Source organism: Melozone crissalis, unplaced genomic scaffold (genome assembly GCF_028551555.1).
Source record: "Melozone crissalis strain CALT ecotype California unplaced genomic scaffold, PUWL_Pcris_2 ptg000023l_1, whole genome shotgun sequence".
In the NCBI taxonomy this organism is placed as follows: domain Eukaryota; kingdom Metazoa; phylum Chordata; class Aves; order Passeriformes; family Passerellidae; genus Melozone; species Melozone crissalis.
This window is the reverse complement of record NW_026535801.1, coordinates 29,690,306-29,710,078: the sequence shown is the minus strand read 5'-3', so window position 1 is coordinate 29,710,078 and position 19,773 is coordinate 29,690,306. Positions and strand designations below refer to the sequence as shown.

The following is a 19,773-nucleotide window of genomic DNA, read 5'->3' as shown; positions in this document are numbered from 1 at the left end:
AGATGATGATGATTATTTTTTGTATGGCTAAACAACATATTTTCCCTTAACCCCACTTGGCCTCCCTTGGCTGAATCTCACAAAAAACAACAAAGGAAAGAGAGAACCAGACTGGAACAGATATTAAACATGGAAAATCTTGGGCTTGACATTAAATTTGGCATATTTGTAAACATTTGAGACATAGTCTTTTTATGATGAAAAGTTTAACAGTCAACTCCTCTGCCTGTGAATCACCCTGCATAAACAGCTCAGGAACATTTTAACTGGTCCTGAAAAAGTATTTTGTAATTTTTAACACAGTAAAAAGGAAACAAACTTCAACAGGGAGGGGTAATAAAATCAGATAAAGAAAAAAGTGTAGGCTGGATATCAGGAAAAATCTGCAATAATATATTAAGATTTCAGGGAAATGGAGGAATATCCTTGATTAAAAGAGATAAAATCCCTACCAGAGGGAAAATAAGGGCAACTCCACATTATCATGGAGATGGAGTCATCTCTATGTTTAGGTCTTTAGGATAATTCAATCCTAATGAAAACCATGGAATTTGTGATTATCAGCTCAGGGTTGGGGTTTTTTCTACTATTTTTATGTCTGGACAGAAGAGCAACACAATATTTTGTTAATAAATAATGTCAGAACTGCATCCTAAAACACCGCCAGGATGTTGGTAGAAAAACAAGGCTGCTTTTGTTTTTTACAGTGCATAATGCCTGATGGGTTTTAACCACAGTTTAGGAGCTACTGTTAAAAAGCTTCTTGCTGAGTCAAGCCTAGGCATGCTGTTTACTAGGGTTAGCCCCAAAGGCTCTTGCATTGGCAGGGACTTTTAAGCTGAGCTAAGGAGTTTTCAGTTATTTTTGTTTAAAAAACAATAATAATAAAGAACAGGTAAGCATGTAATCACCTTCCGTATCTGCCAGCAACTTTCCTCTGTAGTCAAGGGCTTGGTCTTGCAAAGCTGATCCTGTCCCCTTAGCTTAAAGCAGAGACCAGGCCCAGTGGATTAGGTTTTTGTGAAGAAGTTCACTAAAATACAAAATATCCCTTTTGTTAGAAAAGGACCTGTACTATCTTAGGAAGTGAATTTCTCTGGTTCAGCTTTGAGCCTGCACACACCTGGTTGATGACTTTTGCTCAAATAATGCTGACCTAAAACCAGCAGCAAAGAGTGAAATTCTGACAAATCAGTAAAAGCTGCATGCAGAAAATGCATATAAGACCCATCACTGCTCTTCCACAGAGCCTGAGCCATCCTGTGCTCTGGAAGAGAGGATCAGAGGGAAAAAAAAAGTATGTGGCTCTGTAATTTGATCCAGTATCTCCAGAATAAGGCAGAACCTCCAAATTTATTTTTCTGTCTTTTCTTAGCCTTTGAGTATTGTAGTATTACTTACTGTTAAATGAATGTTATATTGTGGAAATGTTGGCTCATACCATTTTATGCACCAATAAAATTTCTTCTATTCATTCTGCTCTAGTTCTACATTCCTGGAATAGATTTCATCCCATATCCAGCCTCACTCCATTCTGCATTGCATTCTTTATGGTGTCCACTGAACTCCAATCCTGCCTCTCCCTCTATCCTCCATATTACCACAGGCACACTATCATTGCAATCCTGGACAATCATCTGAATGAGATACTTTATTTTTCTACACAAGCCAAGCAAGCACCACAATTCTGCCAAATTATTGTTAATACCAAGAAAAAAAAGTCCAAATATTAAAGATGTCCAAAAAATTCACCACCAAACAAGTAAAACCAACAGTAGTTGTACAGAAAAGTGGGTTGTCCTAACAACTGGAGAAACACCAAAACAATCTCTGAAAGTAGAATTCAAGGAAACCCCAACATAATCTGCTTCTGGGCATATATAATAAATCCTCAGTGGTTTAGAAGAAGACTCATGTCCTGAAAATTATTTGTCATGCTGCTTGACAAGAAAATCTGAGACACCAGGAATGACAGTACTGAGGAGAAACGCAGCAAGTCTTTCAGGCCCGTCTTGGCACGGGGGTCCTTTTTTACTCAAGTTTTTCACATTCCCATCTGTGTTCCCAAGCAAAGGGTCCCACAGGTGGTTCTGCTCAAGAGAGCCTTGCAGATGAGTTCTCTCCAGTTGAGATAAAATAACGTATGTTCTCATTAGGCCGAATGCAAACAGTGATGAAGGGGAATGCACTGCCTGGTCACATCGAGCAATCAGGAAACAAACCTTTGACATAATACAGCAGGCAGATAATAAGACCCCATAGTTAGCAAGAAATGAGACTGCACTTAATTTGCCGTGCAACGTTCACATAATTAGATAAATTTGGTACCGTCAAGGCAGCAGACAGGTAGAATATAGACGTGATGAATTGGGGGCTCTCTGTCAGGCACCCATCACATTAATCATAAAGCCAAAACTCAGTGACGCAATTTTTCTTCCAAACATTTGCCATAATTTTCTGGAGTGAGAATATGCATATGCCCTTGGGGTTTTTTTACAGGTTATTTACTTTCAAAACAAGAAGGATTGATTTCTGCCCCACCAGGACAGAGTACAAAATTCTAGAAGCTCATCTGTGCCCACAGAGTATTGAACAAGGCTGCCGGGAATGCCGTAATTCAATTTGATTTCACTGGACAACAGCCCGAATGAGCTGGTGGCATAAATTGCCCAGTGTATTGGACAAGAGCCATGCAACCACCAAGTATGCTCTAGCCCAGGTCTACCACCATGTCTGGATGATTTCACACTGGACATCCTCCAGCAAGGAGGGTGAGCGCTACAGTGTGACCTCCAGAGCACAGACTGGAGAAGAGAGAACAAAGACAAAAGAGACGTAGAATAAAAAACAAGAAGAGTAAAGGACAAGACATGATTTTAGGATGCTGACAGATAAAATTTGAAGAGGAAAAAGGACTGAGACCACAGCTGCAGAGAATTTTCCCAAGAGGGTTGTGCCATAATGCAGGGTACTTCTTGACAAACAAACAAACGGAAGCAGCATTCCCTCGACCCTACAAAATTGTCACAGCCCAGAAGCACTTGGCAGCTTTGGAGCATCTCCAGCCACAAAGGCACCTTTCAGTGCAGTGCCCAGGTAGCTTCAAAGAGGAGTATGTTTTCTCTTTAAGACCCGCAACCAAGTTTTCTCTCCCGTACCTCGCAAGTTAGTTTTGTGAGAGGAGTTGCTGCAAAGGAGAGGAATCCCAAAGAAGAAATGCAATAGATATTTGCCAACAATTCCACCCAAATACTAAGCAGGATACTCTTGGTGCACTGATAGACAAATGTGGTAACTGCTAACACAGTAAATTATTAATATTGGTGCAGATGAACTGAAACCTGATCTGCCAGGGCTGTACACTTGGCCAGGATCGATCAGCTGGACAAAGCCAACATGAAAAAATACTGGGGTTACTGGGGATATGATTCATAGGTATGCAGCATCAGTGGAAAGCTCTCAGTTGCATTTTGTAGAAGACCTTGCCTCATGACCCTGCCACAGAAACTGGTGTGGAGCCCCAGAGTATATGCAGTGCCCCCAAACCTCCTCGTGAGGGCTGAAGGAGAACACGGAGTGGGGCGCACAAATAACCTGCGACAAACATCAGGACATCTGCCAGCCTCTCTTCTAACCACTGTTCTGAATATCTCCCTGTTCCATATGTGCTTTATTAGCCAGAGCTCTGGCTAAATAACTATCTCCCAGCAAGTTATTATTCTGTCTTTTTTTCTACAATTTTTGCATGAAAGAGCAGAACTATTTCATGCAGCCTCCCTAATCCCCCCCCCCCAGTTCCCACGTTAGCAACTTGCTTTGTCATTTTCCCTTTGCACACAGCATGGAAGAAGTTGTTCTGCCCCTTTAAACATCCAGTCAAATTGACTGTCAGCCTGAAACAATGACTTGTCTTCTACAGGATCCCGGGGGAATGCCCTATCGTTTATTTCTTGCAGTATTTTGGAAGCAGGATAAAGCTGTGGTAGCTGTGGGGCTCCACAGATCTGGCTGCTGCTGTCTGCATTACTTGCTTCCCAGGGTCTGTTCCCCTGCTCACACCTATCCAGAAGCAGCACAGCTCCAAAAGCAGCTCCAGCAAACCTAGGTGAGCACAGCCCCTGGTCAGACAGCAAGGCTGCAACAGGACTGCAGGGGATCAAATGGAAGGTTTTTAACTGATGAGCCCTAGCTGTTCTTTCCTTGTTCTTGAAAAATTATTCTGGCCCTCAGTGGGTCCCCTACGCCCAGTACTGTGGGACCTGTCCCTCAGCCGATGTCTGAGCCCTGTGTTACAGCTGCGGGTTGAAGGATATTGGGATGGCCGTGGGACTGCCAACACCATCACACTGCTCCTCACATCTCATGGGAAAGGTACATGTCAGGGACTAGAAGAAACACTTCCAGCCCCACCATCACTAGAACCACTGCTCACGTCCCTGCTGGCTCCATTTTCCTTGTTGTGATCAAAATTCACAGGAGGTGAAAACAGATCTCTCTGTAAACATCTCCTTTAAGTCATCAAGAACTATTGAGCTGTAATGTCCCTGGATGAAGAGATTAACCATGAATTCCCCTCTCAGGGTGTAGCCCCTGACCAGTCTCTGTGCTCACTGCCCATCAGCTGCCTCAGCAAGAGGAGGATTTCATGAGGTGGTCACCACCAAAACTCAGAGTCCTATCCCTCCAGGGTGGACATGGACACCCCCATGAGAACCTGACTAATTACTGCTTTTAGAAAATGCTACCAGCCCAGTCAGGCTGTTGTCCAGTGAAATCAAACTGAATTACGGCATTCCCAGCAGCTTTTTGCCACCATCCCCACAATTGACAGGCAGGGAGGAATGGTACACAAGGTCTCCAGAGAGAGGGAGCAGCGCTGGGTCTTTGCCAAGATGGTGACAGAAATGACCCAGGCAAGGCACTATGTGAGAAACACGGCGGGTGCAAAAACACAAGTCAAGCCTGTTCCTGTGAGCTGAGCTGGATAATGACAAAGGAGCCCTATACTCCCATCCTGCTGCTATAGGGCACTTCTGTCAGCTTAACAGAGCTGTAAAGCCCTCCTGCCAGGCAGGTCAGTATTGTCATTGGATGGGGACAATGAGGTGGAGGGTGGCCAGTAGGGCCAGGCTGCCAGAAGGGCAGTGAGTCCCAGGGACTTTAGCAGTGGGATTCGGAATACTGCAGGTGGCTGACATTTAGCACAGGAGTGGAGGTGTAAGACTTACCCGTGGATAGCGTGGATAGAGTGAGGTTCGTAATGGTATCGTCCTTCCTGGTGGCGCATGTCAATTGGCAAAGGAGCGTGGAAGGCCGGAAAAATGTGCTGCGGCACTGTTATGGGGAATAGAAGAAAAAAAAGCGACTTCAAAAACTTTTCCTTCCCTTTTAAAACAATTTCAAAGGCACTAAATCTCCATGAATTTCAGAGCAAGAGCAGTGCAAGACAAGGGGTCTTCATGATATCAGCGCTATCATACACCAGAGAAGTGGAATGAATAAATAATCAAAGTCATGCGGAAAAATCCTACATCTTCGACATAAAAGATCTCCAACAGGGTTTTTGACAAAGACAAGCAGCTAAGCGCTCTTTGAACTTGAGGAGATTATAGCAAGCACCAAGGAAAACTAGACTTGCAACGCAAATCAGACTCAACAGAGCCTGGTGGGATCCAGACCTGCATCGTCCCTCCAGCCTGGAGTGGCAGCAAACACTGTTCCTGAAGGTCTGTACACACAAGTTGGAAATATTTACCTAAAAATATAACAGCAAGAGCAGCGCTAAAGCAGAATGTCTAGGCAGTCAGAAGAGGCTCAGAAGTGCCTACTGCCAGGTTCTGAGAGAGGAGCTCAAATTGCTCTCACTTGTAATCACTTGAGGCCCTATTTTTTATTCATTTGAGAGGCTTGTTTCATCTTTGATGGAAAGATAAAGTGGTCTCAAAAGGCAGCGAACACCTACATTGACTTATTAAATCTACAGGTTTTAATATTTATTATTGACCCCAAAAGTTAACGGCAAGAATATTTGAGTGAGTTGAGCTGATGGAAAATTCATCAGGTTATTTCTCCTCGCCACCCCCAACAATACTGCCTGGCCACCTGGGCCTTTCCTGCTAAAATTATAGAAGCTAGAGAAAGAAATAGAATTAGCAGAGCCTCGACAGTGATACCGCACAACCGCAATAGCGATCCCGTACAATCACCCTCTGACGGGGCTCCGCGCGTCTCTAAAGATGCCCCTTTCTACATTTGTGGCAGCGACCAGCTTAAAGGTAAAAGGCTGGTCTTGCTCTGCCTTTACAAACAGTCAGAAGTTCTTCATTAAAGATTACTTAATATTGTTGCAGGTTTTACCATTCTTTCTCTGGCTTCTTGGCCTTTCCGTCTAGCTGGAGACCAAAAATAAAACAAACCCAACCTCCTAAGTGAGCAATTCAAAACCCAGCCTGTGCTGGGTATTTCACTGTAACTTGCCTCCGCGACAGGTACCATCTCTCTGGAGACTGGGGAAGCACCATCCAAAACCAAAGTGTCAAGGCTTGGGCCAAGTCTCTCGCTGTCGCTCAGCAAACTTCAGAAATGCCAAACTCTTTTTCTACGAAAGACCTTAAAATTCAGCCTTTTGCATCTGTGACTCCAGCTGCACCAGAGCTACGCCGACGGTGTCCGGCGGGGCTGTGCTCCGCGTGGGTCCGTCGCGCAAAGCCTGCGTGTAATCCTCATATATGTCTTTCCTGGCATATCAGCGAGAGGATCTGCGGCTCCTACTCCCATTGCAACGCTCGATCCCTGAGCACAGCGCGGCACAGGCGCGTCAGCCAGGCTGCTGGGAGAGGTGAGAGACTACACAAAAACAACCCTCCTGCCAACTCTGCTGAAAGGCGTTAAGCTAAGGTAGTCGGGGTGGAAAGTATTTAAGGCTCTGCAGCAGACTTGCTCTCCGTGCTCCAGCAAAGGGCTGGCACCTCACACTACCTGATACACTGGGAGCATTTTTGCAGCTCGCCTAATGTCAGGACACAGTAGAGTAACTGTTAACCACCTCCCCCGCTTCTGCCCCCCTCCCCTCCTCTCCCAAAAGCAGCTCAGGGAGAGAATGAACTTGGATCTTTCAGGATTTGCTTTTGCAGGAGGAAGATTCACCCTTTAACTGTCCTGAGTAGGGGACGATCTGTTACATAAGGGCACTTGTAGGGATTCTTCATTTTAAGAGGCAAACCGTGTTTTTCCAGATCAAAAATACACCAGAGTTTAGCTGTCACACCCTATCCCCTGCTCATACAGCACGGTAAAGCCTCTGGTCTCTCCAAACCATGTTCAGCTCAAACTACAGCCTAGGCTGGCAGACACCTACAGCTGCTGTCCTCCTCCCTGGGGACACTGCTGTTCCCTGCCACAACCTACGGCTGCTGTGGGGACCAGAGGGAGTCGAGCTTTTACATCATCACATACAAAGCATGGTCACAAAATCAACTGTCCCTGCACAGACATTCAGTGGCAAACAACACAAATATCTCTTCCAGCCTGAACCCCTAGGCTGTGCTTCCTGCAGTGCCCACCCCATATCTGTGCTGTACAAATAAACCAAAAGGAGCAAGAAAACTTCTGTGGTCCTGGGATCAACCCCAAGTTGCTGCTGGTGGCATCCCTATCAGTGAAGATTAGCAACCTTCCAAAGCAGATTGGTCACTCTGCCTCTAATGGACAGGTCTGGGGCTGAGTTAATCCCCAGAGTGCAGGAAAGTGAGAGCTGACCTGGGCTGTAACCGTATTGGCCATTGCAGCTGAGTTTTAATGATGTGGAGAGTCACCCTAATCCTTTGGGCTGTCCCCTAGGGCAATTTAATTTATTAATAATGATAAAACTACTAAAAACAGGACAAACTGAATCTCTTAAAAGCCAGGCCAGCTATGTTTTATTTTGTACCTATGCATTTTTACATGATTGATTGCTGAGATAATACTGGAAATTTCTGTGCTAAAAGAGTCTCTCCTTGTCAATCAGGAGAGCTGGGAAATAGAAAACACGGGCGGGCTGTTTGCTGCCTGGCCTCCTTTCTTAGCTATCTGTTGGTATAAAATTGACATCTGAAGAGAATTTCTCCCTCCTCACACCTCTGACTATTAATAGGAGAAAAAATTTCCATGAACTTCTTCCTTTCCACTGCACTCGTGGTTTGTTTTTAGCATTTCAATCTATTTTGCCCACGGGAAGCTCAGCAGTGCCTCTGCCTTGGGTATCTGGTTCACACTCCCAACTGTAACCTCACCATGTGCCCTTCGCTGCCACTAAGGGCAAGGGAAAGGGTTGGTTTTTTTTATATCCCTTTGCAGCATTCCCCTTCATGACTTCCCCTCTGCTTCCCTGCCTGGGAGCACCAGCCAAGCCTACGGGCCCCAGTGGCTGGTCCTGTTCATTTTTATTCTCTTCCAGGTGCTTGGTCAGAAATAATGAATGGTTTTATAGGCAATCAACTACCAATTCATAAACGTCAGCCTGGCTCTGCTTCTTGTTCCCACCCCTCCAGAAGAGGACTGTGAGCTGGCAGCAGGACAGCAACACACGCTGTTAACAAAGATGGATGTTTTACACATACGAGTTAAAAAGACAATTATATTCAATTACTTCAAGTAAGTTACGGTGATGTATTTCTGAATAGCCACGGGAAGGGCAACATGATGATTAGGGCAATGAATTTGCCAACTTTAATCTAATCAAGGCAATCTTTTGTTTAGCATTATCTGCTTTGCAGTGGCAGAGGATTTACCAAACCCAAGCAATCTTTGTAGATTTAACCCCAAAGCTGCCCAATTAGAGCTAATGATAATTGCTTTACACAAGAGGGAGGGAGATTTTAGTAGGAGGCCCGGGGAAAGCTTTTCCCCAGGAAAAGGTTGGGCCGTACCAAGCCATGCAATACAATACTCTGAGGTGCAAAGGCATGACATGGCACCTCCAAAAGTCCCCAGGCACTGCAACCACAGATAAACATTTTCTCTGGTTTCTGCTGGAAGAAGAGAAAGCCAAAGAACACATCAAAAGCAGCACGCAAGGGGCAGGGACAATGAGAGAACAGCGTGTTTTGCACAGAAACAACACAGTTCTACACCAAGTTGGTGAAGCAGAGCACAAGGCACGCTCAGGAGGCCCCACCTTCCACCCCACCGGGCTCCTGCAGGAATGTGTCTGCTCCGCCGCGCCATTTGATAAGGGGGAAGATGCTGCTACCTGTCCCCACTTGTCGGAGCCGATTTTCTGGCCAAGGTTTATGAACAAGATGCGGACCTCCCACTGCTGTGTTCTCATCCTTGTCTATTCAAAGGCCAGCCAACCCTCTGGCTTGAAAGAGAAAAGATAGGAGGCAGAAATGCAGGTTTCAAGGGGATGTCCGTTTGCTGAAAATCCCAGGAATCAGTGAGGGAGGCATCAGAAACAACCCTTACTTGAGGATGATGCAGGCTTTTGATTATCTCTACAGATAAGTCTGTGCTTCAAGAGAAACAAGACTGCCTGTATGGGTTTGCATAGCGAGCAAAGGAGCTGTTTTGACATCACTCATAGCAGCACCTTTCTTGAGCTCAAAAGTGAGAATGAGGAAAGGTCTAGCAAGTTTTTTCTATTCCAAATACTTCAGCTTACACACGTTTGCTGAAAAGAAGAAAAAAAAAGGAGAAAAGAAATCAGACCCCACGGCACTGAAGTGGGTTTCATTTGCAGTTTGCTTTGACAAAAACAATTCAGAAAGCCCTTGGGAAAGGACTTAAAGAAGTTGCCACTTGCAACTGTGGTGATGCAGCCAAGACTGGCTGGAAGAGACCCTGAAAAGCCCCACACACCCCCTTGGTACCACACAGAATGCACTGGGCTCCCCCTGCTTTATCTGAAGCACATGTGAGTTGTGCAGGCCACCATATGGGCTAAAAAATATACACATTTCCTATGGGTGTCTAACAGTCTCCTGGGGGAACAAGCAGTCCATCCTGTAAGTAGGCTTCTTTGCCATCAGAAATAGTGCACAAATATTTTGCAATCAACAGTGAAAGTCATTTGTTGAGGAAAATATAAAATATCATTGGATAATTCAGTACCTGTTGTGCTTTTCTCAACAAATTTGCAAAAAAGATCCCAAAAAAACTGATATGTTATAAAAGAGGAAACACAAATTCTGATTTCTTGACATGCCTTTTGGTTTGATTTCCTATGGAGTCAGTGATGCATGGGACACAGCTTTCATAAAGGGATCACAAGATCCCTTGCAAAGAGTAACAAAGCTTCCCCTCTCTTTAGGAAGGGAAGAAAACATGCATTTGAAAAACCATGCTGTTTTTTAACTCGACAGGGACTGAAGCAGGCTAATGCAAAATAACTTGCACAAGTGTACACAAACAAGAGCAGGATACCAATGAACCTCAATCACAGCAGGCAGAAACTGCAACTTTATCAACTTTATCTCTAAAAAGCTTCAGAGCCCTGGGGTACTGGATTGATTTGTGTCAGCGGGCAAAAAACTTTTCCAGACACCAGCTCACACTCTCCTGTCACTGCAGTGTCATTAGCAGCTGTGCACAAACAACCGACAGAAAAAATGGGAAAGGGATTTCCCAGAGGATGCTTGTGAGATTTCACCAGTACTTCCACAGGTGAACTGAGCTGTGCTGTCAGAGGCCAAATCCCTCTTACTGGGGAAGGTGGGACGGCACCCGGTGTGGCACAGCAACTTACAGCAACTTTTGCTTCTTTTTTTTTCTCCCAGGTCCAGCTTCTTTGAAAAAAATAATTGTAAAGCAACGGATTCCTGCAGAGGCCCTTCTTGCTGCCCACATTTTCTCCCAGATGTCCAAATATCAATCTCTTTCTCAAGAACAAGGTAAAGGTACAACAAACATGGAGTGTTCTTCACTCAGTAATCTCCCAGGGAAGCCCAAAGCATCAAGTGAGAAAGAAATCTTAGGCAGCATTAGTTTTTCATGTTACATGTTTTAGTGTCCCAATTTTACTCATCCACAGTATATATTTAAAGAGATGTATCCTGGCATCCAACAAGCACAGGATGTGTGAAACAGCAAAGACAGGCCAGTGCTTTGTTCCTCAGCTTTCCTGCGGTGATTTTCCTCACATCAGAGCTCTCCTAGAGCTGGTGAGTTCTGAGCATCCCTGGACAGTCTCAGTTTGTGAGCAGGGGAGGCAAACCCGGCCTCGAGCACTGAGTCTGTGTGTGGCTACTTGACTCCCTTTGATAGTCCCTCCTGGGCGTTTCACTGTTGTGTTTGGATGGCCGCCCCTCTGGCAAAGCGCTGCAGGACTGTAGGTGTCGGCAAGGGAGATGTTTTTGTGTTTGTGTGACGTCCCCAGAATAATGATCTAGCTGTTTAAGTGAGCTGAGCGAATGAATGAGCACAAGAAAAACATCTTCACTGAAAGCGCAGCCAAAGTTAATGCACCATTAATAATGGTCTGGGTGAATTATTGGAAGGGATAATAGGCCTGGGGTCAGGGAAGGTCTGAGACAAAGAACAGGGAAAATTGGGTCACAGAAACATGACAGAGCAGATCACGCTGATGCGTCCGTGGGATTCTCCTCGGATGAAGTCATATACCACCATGCAGAATGTTCAGGGCTGTGCAGGGACAGCCATTCCCAGAACCACCACTCAGATCAATATGGGAAAGAACAGGAACAGACACACAAGGCTGCAGTGACTGCCTCTTAGTGCCCCTTTGAGAGATTGACTTTAATGTTGTTTAGCTACTTTGCAAAATACACCATATGCCTCCTTCAAAAAGGGATACTTATAAAATGGCCAATTACACCAATCTGAGAATTTTCTAAGCATAGAGAGGTGTCTGGGTAAGTGTGCCCCTTCTCTGAATAGCAGCACTATGCATTTCACAAAAAACAGGTGCTTCAGCAGCTCTGTTTTTCTGTCTCCAAAATTGTGGAAGGAGCTGCAACCCCTACTCCTGCCCCATCAGCTGCCTGTCTTCACAATACTAAATTACTGACTAACCTTGCTTTGTCAGAATTTCCCTTCTTTAAAATGAATATAATAATACCTCCCTACCTCAGAGGTTTGGTTAATGTTTATACAGCTCTTTAAAAATTGTGTGGTAATTAAGTGCTCAGTATTATTATATCAACGTCTATAATGATTCTAGCAGACAGCCCTATAAACAGGGCTGCACCATGCCTACTTTCCTTTTGTTTGGCTTGTTAGCATTTAGTTTGGTTTTCATACAGCATAGTTCAATTATCACTAGTTAATTATTCTGTTGTTTTATTACCTGCTCTATGGCTTTGACAAAAATGAAAGAGGAACTACACAAGAAGAATAATAGGAAATATTCATTTTGGCCCACTGGGAACATTATAGCAAGGAGAAGCAGGAGGCAGGCCCCCACCAGCTCACCTGGGGAGACCTCTTTCCTGCCCCAGGCACTACAGACCATTTTGAAATACATCCAGCCAGCTGTTGCCACCCAAAGGGATGCAAAACAAGTTTTCCCTTCTTATAATATAACTAATGGAGAAAGATGCTGGTAGCCTGATTTACAAAACTATGTTTTTCAGATAATGCATGTCAGGATGTTGGAAGACAACATGCTTAGTTTAACGGTGGGTTGGGTACAGCATCCCATCCAGATAAGAAATAAAGATCACACAACTAACTTCTGTTGGGCAAACAGCTGAAGTAATGGTAAATGCCCTGTAGGAGAGTTGGAAGGAGAAGGGGCCTTGCTGGGATGCAGATTTGTGGAAAGTAAACAAGAAATACTAAAACACACTGCCCTGTAGCTATAAAATCACAAAAAATAATGCCTTGAAAAGCATTATTGTACTGACATCTCAAAGCACCTGCAGGACAGAGTCAGTGTGACTTCACACTCAGAGAAGTTGGGCTGCAGTGAGAAGCAGAGGATAAGATCTGTCTCTCCACTGCAGTACTGCTGGCACCCCTGCATGCACCTCACCACCACAGACAGACCCAGGGGCCACTGGGCTCCCTGCTCAGCTCCCTGCAGGGACACAGACTTTGCATGCACATGTGGACACTTACTTGACACAGAATAAAGCCCCTTTCTGGGGCTACCTGCATAAAAAATGCCGTTATGAAATCCATGAAAGATAGCAAACATCTCCCTCAGACACTGCAAATGGCAGGATACCCCTTCTCCATCATCCCTATCACAACAACCATCCATCCTCTTGGGGATGGCCTAGAGGAGCTTATCCTCTTACAAAATTTATTCTGCTGTTTCAGCTCAGGTGGAAGAAAAAAAAAAATTCATTTGAAGATGCTGAGGCTTACCCAGCCCTGCCCAGCGCCCAGGCCCTGCTGGCACACGGCAGGCACACTCAGGGCTCTCCGGGCCGTGCAGCAGAACTCGTTTCAGCCCGGCCCAGCTGCGGCAGCGCCGCGGGGCCGCGGGCTGTGTCCGACAGCCGGGCGGGCAGGCAGGCAGGAGGCTGCCGAGCGAGCTGGCTCTTGCAGCTGGGATGGGGCGAGATTAGATCACAGAGCTCCCCCCGCAGCCCCGTGGCCGACTCGAGGCAACACCGAAGGAATTTGCCCATAAATTTCCTCCCCACCCCCAAGAAGAAGACAGCGCACTTAAATGAACTCAGGCCCTAATGGAAGTAGGATATTCTTGTTCAGCTTGATGTCTAACCCATCCTGAAGCTCCTGGCAGCTCTGCTCAGCTCTCTCCCATGCACAGCCTGACCTTTGGTAAGGGCATTAAAACTGTCCATCTTTTCCTGGGCAAAAGAGACGGAACAATTACAGTGAGGCTAAAAATGGCCTTTCCCTCTACTGGAAAATTTAGATTAAAAATTGAAGAGTTCATTGACATTTTCCATAAGAACACAGAACTGTCGTTAAAAAATCAAACCCTGAAATTCCTTCATTGCTATCTACATCTCTGAAACTCATCATAAGGGGCTTTTCTGCCTCATCCACCAAAGGAGCAGGGACAGCTCCTGCTGGAAGAGACAGGAGGACCCCAGGAATCTCTTCAACATGCTGCCATGCAGCAGCTGGATTTGCAGCACCCTTCTTGTGTGACCAAAAATGGGGCATTTCACTTCTTGGTGAGAAAATGAATTTTCTGAAGCCTGCTGACATGGGAAGTCCTGGATTTGGTTGTGCAAAACAAACTGTACCCAAAACTTTTGAAAATTTCAAAATAGTGTGGGGGATGAATATATTCAGGTCTAAAGAAGTATTTTCAAGCATTCAGATTAGCATTTCTGCATGACGGCAATGCATTAACTATTATTCTGCAAGAATTCCTGGGGTCTTCAGGTTACTGATAAATGGCAGCCTTAGGGGGACTACCCATTATTTTTTTATACCTCTGGGAATAGTAAATAAGATGAAAGCAGAGCTCTCCTGTGGCTGGGAGGAACCCCACAAGCACAAGGAAGTCCCGCAGTGGGGTGCCCAAACACCAAATCTCTGATGGCTTTTCGAAGAGCAGTAATTAGAAAAGTCCCTTGATCAGCCTTGCTGCCACCAGCCACCTTCTTCAATCCCAAATAGTTGGAGCTGGGAGAAGCTTTAGGGCAGAACACTTTTTCATCAGGTAATGTTTTACAGGTAGCTGCACCCTCTGTAAGAAGCAGCACAGAAAAGATTAAGATGGTTTAAGATCCATCATATTTTAGACTGCAAGAATATAGAAGTTATGAAGTTGAAATGCCTTGACTTTATTTCAACAATATCTGCTGAAAAAGATTTGAAAGGGACTGCTGCGCATTTGTGCTTCCTGGAAAATTAAAAAGAAATCAAAATTGCCTTTCTCTGCTAAATAAGCACTGAATTTTTTGCAACACAATGAAATCTGAAACAGTTGCACTGCACATTTCCATTGCAAAGGAAGCCCGCTCCACTCACACACTGCTGCTGGAGAAGCAGCAGGATGCCAATCCCACCTGGGATGTACCAGTCTACCCCACCATACCTCATCAGGAGTTCCTACATCCATGCTGAGCATTTCCAGAGTGAGACTTTCCCACTAGTGCTAGCTTTGTATTAGCTGGGTAAGGTGATATGATCACTGAATGGCAGAAAAGAAACCAAAAAGGAAAGGCCTAATGCAGCTTATTAATTCCACAGGTGAGCTGCAAATGCCGAGAGTCTTGAAAATCACTTAATTGCCAGGCTGTCAGGCCAAGATGTGTTTTGAGGATGCTGCCAATCTGACAGTTATTAACAAACAAAGAGGCCACAAGCCCTGACTGCACCGAGATCCTTGTTATTTCTACTCATGTGCCACCTCCCAACAGGAAGTACTTAATAAGAATAATCATATCCCGAAAGGCCAACCTACGGCAGTGCAATTAAAAAGCTTTTCTGTCTCACTTTGAGGAGAGAAAAAAAAAAAAAGAGGGGGAAATTAAAATCAGACAGGAAATTCCACTAGAACAAGCTAGCTTATGTCCTAATAACACAGGGCTGTGCCAACTTTTCCAGAAAGTAGAGGAGGGAAAGAAAATAAAAGGGGAAAAAAAAGAAAGAACAGAAACAGAGAAAGAGAAAAGCAGCCCTCTAGACTGACTCAGATCTGAGGCTACACTGTGGTTCGGCTGTGGCTGCAATTCTAAAGGGAGAAAGGCAGCGCAAGCAAATAAAAGGCAGTTTGCTTTTCAGGCAAGTTGCTGTTATATGATGTAACTCTTGTATGAAAGCACAGCCACTGCTGCTTTGTTGGGAAAAGACACAGCCTGATAAGCTCGAAGGACCAGATGGATCTTGGGGCTTGTTCTCCCAACAGCTGCTGCTGGAGAATGGAAAGAAGAAAAAGAAAAAGAAAAAAAAGAAGAAAAATCCCAAGCAGGAAGGAAGAAATCCCGGCACGCGAGGGGCGGGCAGGGAGGTGGGGCAGACCAGATGGTGGTTCAGCTTGTGCCTGCCTGGACGGGCAGGAAGAGAAAAATCAGTTTGTCAAAAACTTCTATGAAAACTTATAAGGAGAGACATTTTCCACAAGTTTTTATCATCTTGCTCCCTGGGGAGCCACTAGGATTCAGCAACTGCTTGAGCCTCCAGCTGATGTAACAACTTCGAAAATAAGTAAGCAAAGAGATTTTCTCCTAACTTCTCTGGGACCAGGCCAATGGATGACAAACGTTGCCTGTTTCACAGTAAAGCTCATTTCACCATGGAACCCACCTCATCTCAAGCCACCTGGTGTAACGGGAGAATGTGAACCTCAGCTCTCCAATACCCCCTGCCTTTCTCTCACAGTCCCCAACACTGGCTGTGAGAGTCCCCAAAGTGCTCAACAGGTTTCTTTTTCTGGGTATCCAGAGGAGAGAGAAATGCATTTGATGCCTGTGCAAACATGGCCCTGGCAGCAGAGAACCAGGGCCTGAGTCCACAGTTACCTGAGCATGTAGCTCAGTATTGCTCAGGTGTTCCTGGAGCTTGAGTGTACATCTGAGCAGTTTTCCTTCCAAACTTCCAAAGGAGTTTTCCTTGGCTCCCTGAAGTGCAAATGCTCCAGGTCACCTATTATACAAGGTTAAAGTGTATATTGCCATTAGATTGAGGCGTTATGGGAGAAAGCACTAACTGGCATTTATGACCAGGAGGCAGCAAGAGCACCAGACAACACTGCTGCCCTCAGCTGTATCCAACCTGACCAAGCCCAGGATTTTTGCTGGTGAGATGTGATGGACAGGGAAGTTGAGCAACTTCAGACTGGAAACCACAAGACTGGTGGAGTACCAAAGGGCAAGGCAGTAAATGAAGATGGAGGGAGAGCACATCAGCTATCACCCAGCACCTTCTGGACAACACTCATCTGAGCAGCAAATCTAGCAGAGCCCTGACCATGCACCTTCCACTCATGCAAATAAAACCTTATTGAGGAGTTTCATCCCAAGGCACATTTCTAGGAGCAGATCTACAGATGGAGATGTCTTTTAGCTTTCACGCCCCCTTTCATGCATTCACACCCCTCCCCTGAGGTGCCACTGGCACTCACTCAATCGCACACTGTGCCAGCTCAGGGAGTTCATCCAGTTGAAAACTAATCACCTAAAATTTTATTGCATGGGTTTTGGCTGGATCAGCTCCCTGAACCAGTTTTCCATGAGATCAATGGTGAAGAAAAAGCAAAAACCCTTAGGCTGCTGTTCAGCAGCCACTTCCAGCCCAGGCTGCCACTGAAAGCATTAGCCCTGACCTCCCTTGGACACTTGTCCCCACAACACAGCACACCCTATCATGGTGGCCAGGATGTTTTCTGTGACTGCAGGGCTGACTGGACTGAGGAGTACATCTCAATGAAAGATAACATATACCTCCTCAGCAGCTGATGCTCACAGCCCAGCCTGCAGGTCCTGCTAGGCACAGCTGCTTCAGCATGTATGGAGCAGTGGGGCTGACTGGCCATTGCTAACTAAATACACTTCCCCCAATCCATCAGGTAGCACGCTGCGAGCTGTCTGCTCAACCAGCCAACACAACTTGCAGAAGCTGGAAAGCTGTCTTGCAGAAGAGAAACTCCCAAGTAGATGCCTAAATCCTGTGAAAGCTCAGGTGCCAATGCCAACAAGAAAGGGCATGCCAGCCCGCCCTGAGCACAGACCTACCTGAATGGTCTCTGCCACTGCAGGGCTGCCTGCTGCCCTGGTGGGGACACCTGTACTGCCTCATGCCACAAAGACTTGCTCAATCTTTCAGGACAAGGCTGCGCTTCAAATTCAGCGCTGGCATTTCGAGCCTCTCTAATCCAAACCACAGGAGTCAGTTTGCTTTCTTTATGCATATGCTCCTCCAGGCATTAAAACAAACTGAAATCAAACTGTTCCTATAGGCAATGGCTTGAAAAATTTCCCCTTCGTATGAAAGGTCTGTTTATGTAATTTGTAAAATTGAACAGATCGAGCCTGGAAAAAGCCCTTGCAGTGTCTGCTGTGCATTTTGACCAAACTTCTTGCTGGAAATGGAAGAAAAGATGTCTGCTCTCTACTAGTTGTGATAAAATTGCAGGGCTGGGTATTTTTCTTTCTTGCACTTATACCCGGGTGATAAACATCTAGGCAGCCTTCAAAGAAGAGTTTTGGGAGCTCTCATGCTTCAGGACACCAGTCCCCAAAGCAGTCCTAGCTGATAAAGACTGAGAGGATACTGCATGAGATGGCTTTTAACCAGGCATAAGGCAGCCTGCTGCTCTTAACTAAGCAGAAGGTCTGATGAGGAGAGGGGTGAGGAAGTTATCTGTTTTACCCAGCTGTGGTTTTGGTGCAGGCTAATAACTCCCATGTATCATCCTGCCTTCGTATGAAAATTTTCCGACTGGTATTAAAAATGGTCCCAGTGCAGTTTGCAGCAGATTCTCTGGGCAGCTCATGCAAAGTGCTGGTTGTTAGCATGCTGCTTGTGTAATGAGGGTGCTTAAGACTGTAAGGGGTCTCTGGAAGGTCCTTAAGAGTGATTGCAGTTCAGGAGACTCACCCACCTGGCAACACGCTGATTTATAGCCTGCTCAGTTAATAGCCCTGCTTAACACAGGAGTTTGTCGAGATTAAGTAATTGCCTGAAACAAAAAGTTTATTATCTTTAAGTCTCTGCTGATGAATGACTGGGTGTTGGAAGAATCATGTGAAAGATCATCTGTGATTCCCTCCCACTTTAGGGGAGGAAAAAAAAAAGGAAAATATATTAAGATTTTAAAAGACAAGCTCTTCCAAAAGCAGTCTGAAAGCTCGCAATGTACTCTCAAACCTGGTCGTGGTTACAAGGAGGGGTTTTCACACCTAGGGTGCCATCTAATAAATAGCTCAAGTAAAAACACAGTTCTGTGATGCGTTTCTCCTCAAGTAGTGCAAGTGTTTTGTAAACATTAATTAATACCACCCCTTGAGAGATAACTGATCCTGTCACACAATAATAAGATTGGGAATAAATCAAGATGCAAAGCCTGTTTAGTTTCCATACATAGTGGCCTTTCCCATCCTACAAAAATCTGGAAATTTTCCCATCCAGAAAAGACTGAAGATAACTGCAAAGTTAAAAGATGCTGCATGCTACATTCTACGACAATTATTTCTCATCTCCATTTCCAGATGCTTCAGCAAGGTTAATCAGCTTGATTAAGGTCACACACACTTACACTGCCTCATGAAACTGAGATCCAAAGCTCACCAGAGCACAGGACTTTGGGAGCTGCCCTGTTCCACCCCCGGCCCGAGACGAGCTGCCTGCCTGCAGTGGGGCTCGTGCTGGGAGATCACACGATCCAAACCTCTCCTCCTTCGTCCCCCGTTTCCTTTCCACCCACGAACGTTCTCAGCTGGCACACAGCACAGGAGTTTGGACACAAGGGAAACAGGACTGACAAGGAACCCCCATGTCCACTGCAGCCGCTCAGTACGTTCCCACAGCCCCAGATGTCACACTGTCCCTCCTCACATCATTTCAAGGCCTTCCTGCAATAAAATTGGAATTGGCTCCAGCTTTTCTTAGCACTTCTCATATTACCTTTTAATCCAAATACATATGGTTCAGGGAACACTGAGAGACTTGCATGAAAGGATGTACACCAAGAGAATGCAAACCCTGGAAAAGAAGGGATTAGATCTGCAAGACTCCCTTGGCCCCAAACGTGTGCCCCCCAATTCCCCAGCATATTAATCAAGAGTCTGATGAGATTCCTTTTGAAATCCCCCAAAAGATTTCTGTAGACTTCAGTGGCTTTTGGATCAGGCTACAAACTCAGAATAAATCATAAACTGGCTACATCTGCCAAGTTTATTTCTT

At 45.4% G+C, this 19,773-nt stretch overlaps 1 protein-coding gene across 1 annotated transcript in view; it reads right to left on the bottom strand.

Moving 5' to 3' along the window:
- Window positions 1-19,773, bottom strand: part of GLI2 (GLI family zinc finger 2) — a 185,874-nt gene that overhangs the window by 59,173 nt on the left and 106,928 nt on the right. Inside the window, exon 3 of the mRNA XM_054277787.1 lies at window positions 5,229-5,334. Coding sequence (XP_054133762.1) covers window positions 5,229-5,334 — 106 coding nt within the window. The remainder of the gene's footprint in view (window positions 1-5,228; window positions 5,335-19,773) is intronic.